The 8,912-nt window shown below is 42.9% G+C and overlaps 1 protein-coding gene across 2 annotated transcripts in view; it reads right to left on the bottom strand.

Moving 5' to 3' along the window:
* Positions 1-433: 433 nt before the first annotated feature.
* NELFA (negative elongation factor complex member A) overlaps positions 434-8,912 on the bottom strand; it is a 305,468-nt gene continuing 296,989 nt past the window's right edge. For both annotated transcript variants that reach the window (XM_085642556.1, XM_085642557.1), the window contains one exon: positions 434-2,971. In XM_085642556.1, coding sequence (XP_085498682.1) covers positions 2,787-2,971 — 185 coding nt within the window. In that variant the 3' untranslated portion in view covers positions 434-2,786. The remainder of the gene's footprint in view (positions 2,972-8,912) is intronic.

Raw genomic sequence — 8,912 nt, 5'->3', positions numbered from 1 at the left:
TGATGGGAACGATGAACAGGCCTAAGGGCTGATTTTCACTTCATTTCAATTTTCAAATTTACATGCTCCCGATACACTTGTCCTCGTAATAATCCTCAAGGCAACAAAATCAACTACTGGGATGCTGCTTGAAGGGGATCGATAACAATGTCATTGATCCTCTCATCCACACCATGGACTTTCATTCAGTCCCTTAATAGGACCTTTGGTAGAGCAATGTACAGAGCCCTCATTGTCCTGGGCCCCAAGGTGTGGTGGCAAAGGTTTTTTTTGGTAATCTGGTGAGGTGATAAAAGGGTTTGAGTCAGAGGGGCAGGATGATGGTAAAGTCAGAAGCTCCTTTTTTTCTAATGTTTTGTAGATGCTTCTAAAATGTAAGATTTAAAGTGAAAAAATCCATACATGGCATTTTGGCCAAAAATTACTTCACTAGTTTTCTTTTTATGGTTTCATTAGAAAATCTAAACTTTTATTGTACATAATGTTTTACACTGAAAATACAGAAGACAACATTCCATTTTTTACATCTGTACAAAAACACTGAATAGAAAAATTATGGACTATGCTAAAGCAATAGCATATTTTACAAAACATTGTTTCGTCAATGGCACTAGATTCCAAGGGGGTATAGGTTCAACAATATTAATTCGGTCCAGTCTTGCTATGCAAACATGGAATCAACCTTAAACTATACATCAGCCAGTTGTATCAAGCCCTTCAGCCAGGCAATGGTCTCTTAACAAACATGAAAAATGGTTTGGTACTCCGTGGATCAAATGTTTTACCAGTGAACACAATATATGTGTCAAATCTACATAAATTAAGTTACAGTGTGGGACTCATTGAACATACTGAACAAGGAAACAATAGCATTGCAAAAAACAAATTAGGCATACCTAAAAAGCAATGGGTAAGCTTTTGAAACCGATTAGGGAATTCAATTTAATCTAATAGAAGAGAATCAGAATGCTGGTAGTGGTGAATATACTGTATCGCAAAATCTTGCAGTGGCAGACCGTAACCTACTTTTTCAATATACATAAACCAAAGCTGCAACCTACCAAGACTCCGCTTCAACAATTAACTCTATTCCGAATTTATAGGTGCTTCAAATTTAACAAACCATAATTTCACTAGGGTGCTCCAAAGAACATGGTGTATTTAACATTGGTCATATTAGAATTGTGTGCATAGGCTGACATGTCGAACACACCTGTGCTCGAGCGCAACCAATGTTAAACATATAATTGGTGAAATAAATTCTAACTCAAGAACATTCACTCAACTTCTTTCTATAATTGCCAACACAGATGTTTTCCGAATATTTATGGGTGAAAGTACTACTGATTATCAATGCATATAGGGACGTAAGCATCTTAAAAATAGACCTAGTTCAGTTTATCATTTATGTCCATATTGGAGAAGTACATCTAGAGGTTTACATACATATCAAATGGAAAGCAGTATCTTTTCACAGTAATGATACCTAGCATTAATTACTCTTGCACTAGAAAGAGTATGATGTAAACTTGAAGATACTTTCAATCCATACAAAAACACTACTAGAAACGTCCTTTACATTAGTCATAAAAAAGTGTTAAGGAATCCCTTTCTCCCTAAGTAGTTTGGTATTGCTCTTGGATAGCAAATATGGGGAATATATACAAGTTCCCAAATAGGAGTTATAGTAGTATATATTAGTGCGAATGCATATCTCTAGTGCCTTGGCCTAAACCGGTTCTTATAAAATTGGGCAGAATGGCGAAGATCTTATTTTTAAACTGCCATTTATTTCAAGAACAAATTAACATTTTGGTTAAACACCCATGTGTGTTGGGGCTTCGCTTTTTAGATTAACACTGCCTAAAACAAATTTGACAAATAAACTAGACAATTCTAGAGTTACTTGTTCTTTTAAAACACTTCTTTAAAACATCTAATAAAAGCCACTTTTTTTCTTACACTACATACCCACATAACTATGTAGAAAAGAACATAACACTTTGCACAACATGAATGCCATTTTTGAACAGCCTTGTGTGCAGAGGAATGATTCTTGGGCATTTAAGGAGCTAGAAAAAGCTCAAGTACTTGGCACGGCAAAGTAACCGCGTTGCTACAAATGAAAATTTGTCACCCAACACAATCTCCAAACTATATTCTTGAATAAGAGTTTTAGTTAAGACACTAAAATGTGTACACTTGTGCAAAGATGCTGATCTAAACCAGCATCAGGTCAAATATGCCCTAGGCAAGAGGGAATTGCTCCATTAAACAAAGAAGCCCTCATCAACTCGAACCGGCTTGTGCGATTATACAGTTGACAATCTTTTTTGCTCAACCAATTACAGATGCCAACAGCACTAAGTGGAAGAGTCCAACATTGGCATGATACAGTATAAATGTCAAGACACCCTGCTCCCGCTAAACAAAACATTACCAGGAGTACTGCAGCAGTTCTAGTCAGCAGTATATTATAAATAAATGTATATTTAACCACGTTTCCAGGAATCTGAAATTGCACTTTTCAGCAGAAAATTGTCCATTTTGTGGTCTATATTTCACTGTAATGAAGTTCAGCATGCGCGTCGTTTGGTAGAATATCCACTCAATCTTATTGTGGAGATCTGTTTATTTGCTCCATTGACTGAATATAAGCCAGTTAATTTCAATTTTCTCAGGAGACTAAACTTCAAATGTAGAGCCATTTTATCCACTGCTTATGCCGTGTACCTGGCTGAAGGTTTTATTCTCAATTTGGTCCACAGTAAATTTCAGATAAGTCTTTAGGACACGTTGGTTATAGGCTTGTACTTCTTTAATCTGGTCCACTGTCCAGTAGAATAGTTCATTTCAAATACTGTGTCCACTAGCATGGTGGTGTTACCCGTGCCATCTGCCTTTGATAAAACCTCAGTGTGCTCACTGAGCTTAATCTGAATAATATCACCCTGTTCTGGGCAAGGATTCTCTGCGGAGGAAAGAAAATAAACATTAGAACTCAAATGCATACACCTAAGCCCAACAGTCACGGAATAAAATCAAAGTTTGAAGCAATGTGTTTATGAAATATTACTCAATATATCAGTATAAATGAATGTGAAATGGAGACTATTGAGAACACGTTTTTCGTGGTATGATAATTGGCCAGAAACAGGATTTAAGGTAATATTAAAGCTAAGCTGTCTATGCCAGTTCTTAACTGAGTTTATTGGAGCCCCGTCACAAGCAGGAACATTAAGGTTTTAGAAAGAAATGAGACTTGCCATCTTTTAACTATAACGTACTTCCAAGAAAGGGCAAACATAGCTCTCCAACTCTCTCAAAAACAGGTTATTGGAAAGGAACAAAATTCTAAATTTTCTCCATGTTATTTGCTTCAGGTATTCAATTAGATGAAATCGCTACTTACCTGTAGCTACGCTGATGGTATATTTCATAGATTCACATGCTTGAATCATTCCCTGTTGATGAGCTAGGAATCCTTTGGTAACCTTCCAACAGGAACGTTCTTCGTAACAATGCTTAAACGGGCAGAAACACTGTCACTTTAGTAGGCAACCAGTGTTCGAAACAGAGCGAAACTTGACCCAAGCAGAATGAAGCACTCTGCACACAGCTGCCCTTAAAGGTCACGATTCCGCAGATTCTCACATAATTGCATAGGTAAGCCTTAGACAGGCAATAGACTCTAGGCTGCATATGAATCTATGAAATATACTAGTCCCTACAGAACTGTAGTTATGGCAAAGCAACTAGTCCTTTGCAGATTTACCATACACCAATCAGTAGATCACACTGTATCAAGGAAAATGGTCAGTATGCGCACATTAATTTAAAGCTGGGTGAAATATACATATACAGGAAAAAGGCTACTTTATTAAACCAGTTCTGTTCATCAGCGGACTCTGGCTGTCATTATTCAAGCAGTAGTTCTTTATTAAAGTATGATGGCTTTCCATGTTGCCATTCTGCAGATGTCAGATCCAAGCCATGCAAAGTACAGCTGTTATAGCTACATTTCCCTAGGAGTGTGCAATCACTGAGGACAGGTAGTTCTCCGATGATGGCAGGCATTTGTAGACGCAAACAAACGTACTATGCTTTGTTCAGAGGGAGGCCAATTTTTGTGGCTTGCTAAATTAAAATAAGTTGCTCTGTCTACCTGAAGTTTAATCCTATCAAAGAATTTGAGACATCTGCAGACAGTTAAAGAGTGAAGTAATTTCTCTACCTTGGGAGGTATTGGGGGAAAAAAGCTCTACGACTTTGGTTCTCAAACTGTGCGCTGCGCCCTCCTCCCCCCTAATGCAGTTTAAACAGCCAGGGGGCGCTATGCACCAATCACAGTTAGTGGTACTGTGTGTGAGGAAGGAGAGCGTGGGTGTTAATCAATTTCAGGAAACGTTAAAACGAAAAAAATAAGAATTCCACATTGAACTTTACAAGTGAGCAGCAATGTATACCTCCTTAAGTTCAGGGTCAATCGAAATAAAAACCGCATGCTCCAGTTTAGACAAAAGTGGCAGCGACACTGCATCCTCGCTTGTGGTGTTTGTACGTATGGGATACATGATTATCTCAGTTTCAGCAAGCTCCAGAAAGAGGTCTGCATCTTTAACTGTTGTTGTCTGTAGGGGTGGGAGGAATTTGCGTAGTTGCACTAAACAAAGCTCCGTGAAACTAAAAAATCTCCGTGAACACACAGTTGCTTGTTACGCCTGTTCGCGATGCTTTTTTCCTGCTTGTTAAGGGCTTATGCTGAGCATTTAAAGGGTCCTTACTAGGAGGCCCAGAGCTGTGGGTCATATTGTAGAAGACTACCTTCTCGGGCCACTAAGTCCTTGGTTGGTATTTATCATAGTAGTTTTTAGGTCTCGCCTAGCGTTGCTGTGCACATGCTCGACGAGATTTAATGCAGATGAGGACTTTTAGAAAATGGCTTGAAGCCCCGCCCCTTATTTCCATTGGCTGGCGTCACTGTTTATGCTAAACGGTGGCCAGCCATTGGAAACAAGCCTTCTGTGTTGCCTCTTTGGCTTTTTGGTCCAGCCCATCCGGACTGGATCGCCTGCATTAGGACTGTGGTGACGAAGTTTCTTATCAGAAGCTTCGTCACGCTGCCTTGCACGCGCCAGTCCGGCTCTCTGATTGGGCCGGACAAAAGGAGGAATGGAGCCGCGTGTTTATTTTTGCATCTCGCTTTCACTTTAAAGTGAAAGCGCGATGCAAAAATAAACAAAGAATGCCTGGCAAGCGGCCTTTTTTTTTTTTGTTTCTAATGGGGGTTGGCGGGGGTGCAACAGAGACTAGAAAGACTACTCCAGGAAATGTATATATAAAAATTATAGGAATATTTTGTACAAAGTAAAAAAAAAAAAAAATATATCCCAAGTATTTCAAAATATGGTTATTTCATAATTCTGGTGAGAGCTGTCCTCAGAGCACCAGTGAAGACAAAGCTAAACATAGGTGGAACAGGAGGCCCGGTTATCTCGTGAATGAAGGGGTGACGTTGAGGCTCCCTCCCCTCCATCCTGTGCCGACAAAACATCCTGCCGAAGCCCCGCCTATTTTCTCACCTTAAGCAGTTTGGACAGCTTTGCACTATTGGCTAGCAGTGTGACGGCCAGCCATGGTGGGTGGGTCACGCGAGAGACAGAAGGGAAAAAAAGATGGCGGCTTAAAGTGTCAGCGGAGTCTCAGCTATCTGTTGTCTTACGTTGTCAAATATGTCTGGAGTGGAAGACAGGGAGGCCGTTGGTTGGCCAAGGGTCCTCGGGCTCCTCCTCGGCGGGGCTGGGTGAGGGGGTGGGTCCAGCAGGCGAGGTGGAGGAAGAGACGGTGGACACTGGTTCTGCACCTGCAGGACGGAGACCCCGATGCGCCCCTCAAGAAGCGGCTCAGAATCTGGGCCGCGGGCAGCGTCAAGCTGGAGGAGCGGCTCTACTCTGTGCTGTGCTGCACTGTCTGCCTGGACCTGTCCAAGGCCTCAGTCTACGAGGTACTAAGCTCCCCTCCCAACTGTTGCCTGCTGCTCTGAACCTTCTTCCCGAACCGTTACCACCCAGAGGTACGGACTCCTTTATCATTTCTATCCGAAGGTACTGTAACTGACCCCTTCACAATTAACACCCAGAGGAACTGACCCCCTCTACCACCCAATCCCTCTGACGTTACCATCCTGAGGCACTGACCCCAATACTGTTACCACTCTGAGGCACTGTCCCCTATACCATTTCTACCCGAAGGTACTGTAACTGACTGACCTCATAACAATTAACACCCAGAAGCACAGGCCCCTTTACCACCCAGAGGCAGTGCCCCGTTTTAACCGTTACCACCTAGAGGCCCTGACCCCTTTACCATTTCTACCCAAAAGGCACTGGCCCCACCCATTACAGTTTCTACCCGAAGGAACTGTAACTAACCTCTTTACAATTAAGACTTCGAGGTACTGGAGCCTTTTAACTGTTACCACCCAGAGGCACTGACCCTTTACCGTTACCACCCAACACCTCTACTGTTCTCACCCAATCCCTCTGACGCTTACACCATGAGGCACGGTACCTAATCTGCTACCACCCAGAGGCACTGACCTCTTTACCGTTTTGACCCAGAGGTACCCTACCGTTTCCACCCAGAGGTACTGAACTCTTTACCGTTTCTACACAGAAGTACTGAACCATTTACCGTTTCTACCGAGGTACTGAATCCTTTACCGTTTCTACCCAGAAATACTGACCCCCCTCTACCATTTCTACAGGGAGGTACTAACCACTTGACCCTTACCACCAGAAGGTATTAAGTTCCTTACCATTACCACCCAGTGGTACTGCCCCCCTCCAACATTTACTACCAATATGTACTCGTACCCATGCTCTAACTAGTACCACCACATGGTATTCCTGCTCACCACCCCAAGTCATGTCTCTCAGAACCCTAACCACCTCCACAAAGTGCACGCCCTACCAGATGCATCTGTAAGAGTCATAGGTTAGTTAGATTCCTTACATTAGAATTTCCCTCAGGCGTCAGACTGGATCCAGAATTTTTTCTAAGCAGTACCCCTGCGTGTCGCTAGGTGGCGTCGGTCGTCTCGGACAGCCGTCGGCATAGTCGCCAGGATAATGTCGCAGTGCCTACGTAGACGCTGCCCCTGCTTGCTGATGTTAGTTCGGACACTACTTTCCATGCTAGAAGTGCGGAGCCATGCAAGACACGGACCACTGGTGCATCACAAATAGGGTCCTGTAAGGGAGTCCCTATCCCTAGAAGTCGGTTTGCAGAGTGGGGGGATGGGTGGGCGTTAAGGAATCTATAACTAACCTATGTCTCTTACCGGTACATTGACACAGAAGGTAAATTGTTCATCTGAAAAGGCAAATGCTACTTACCAGTATGCATCTGTTCTTGGCATGTAGACCTGCAGATCTACACACTGCATAGATCGCCATCTGGTGTTGGGCCCGGATGTTTGCAGTTTTTCCTCTTGGAAAGTCTTTGGAAGTCACGAGGTGTGTGACTCCTCCTTTGGATCGTATTGCGCATGGGCTTCGGCTCCATCCTCAGATTGTTTTTCGCCAGCAGGGAAATGATGGAGCGTAGTAAGAAACAGTGAAGATGTCCATGTGTGTTGTATCTAAATAAGATAAACTGGCACAGATAAAGGAAGCCGGGGAGGCGAGTGGGCGTGTGTAGATCTGCAGCTCTACATGCCAAGAACAGATGCATACTGGTAAGTAGCATTTGCCGTTCGAGGCATATGAGCTGCAGATTACACACTGTGCATAGATTATATAGCAGTACCCATCCTTCGCGGCGACCATCAGTATCTGTTGCAGTGGTTTGAAACAATGTCTTGAGTACAGCCTGGCTCACACTAGCTTGTTGCTTAGTTTGCACATCTTCACAATCGTGTTTAGTGAAAGTATGCCATGGAAGCCCCTCTCTTACGTGTAGTGGGTTCTAGGGGGAACGGATAGCGTTAGTTTTGCTTTGTGGTAGCAAATCTGAATGCATTTGACAATCCACCTAGCTATCCCAGATTTGGAGATGGGGTTGCCTTTATGTGGTGGTGAGAAGGAAACGAACAGTTGTTTGGTTTTACGGAAAGGTTGTGTTCTCTCTATGTAGTAGAGTAAGGCTTGTTTTACATCTAGTGTGTGGAGAGCTCTTTCTGCAATGGTCTGTGGTTGCGAGAAGAATACGGGTAGTTCCACAGATTAGTTTAGGTGAAAGGGAGAAATGACTTGAGAGGAATTTTGGATTAGCACGTAGAACAACCTTATTATGGTGCATTTGCAGAAAATGTTCTTGAATAGTGAGTGCTTGTATCTCACTGACTCTGAGGGAAGTGATGGCTACCAGAAAAGCAGTTTTCCATGTTAGGAATTGAAGTTCACATTTGTGTAGAGGTTCAAAGGGAGGCCCCATTAGTCTGGTGAGAACGATGTTTAGGTTCCACACAGGTGAGGGTGGCACTGGGTGGAATTATTCTTTTGAGGCCTTCCATGAAGGCTTTTATGGCAGGTACTTTAAAGAGGGATAGGTGCTGCCTGTTTTGTAGGTAGGCTGCTATGGATGCAAGGTGCAGTCGAATAGACGTGTAGGCTAGATTGCATCTCTGCAAGTGTAGTAAATAGCATATGATGTGTTGAATGGACACATCTACTGGATTGAAGTTATTGCTGTGACAGACTCCAAATAGTTTCCACTTGGCTGCGTAGCAAGCTCTAGTGGTAGGACGTCTAGCTTCTCAAAAGAGGTTCATACAGTCTGGGGGGAGATTTAGATAACCGAATTCTAGGATTTCAGGAGCCAGATCGCAAGGTTGAGCTGAGCTGGGTCCGGGTATTTGATCTCTCCATGGTTCTGGGTTAAGAGCTGTGGAGAGAGGTGTAGCTTTTGTT

This window comes from Triturus cristatus, chromosome 2_2 (genome assembly GCF_964204655.1).
Source record: "Triturus cristatus chromosome 2_2, aTriCri1.1, whole genome shotgun sequence".
Lineage (NCBI taxonomy): Eukaryota > Metazoa > Chordata > Amphibia > Caudata > Salamandridae > Triturus > Triturus cristatus.
Note: the sequence above shows the minus strand (reverse complement) of the source record. Positions and strands in the feature narration are given on the sequence as shown.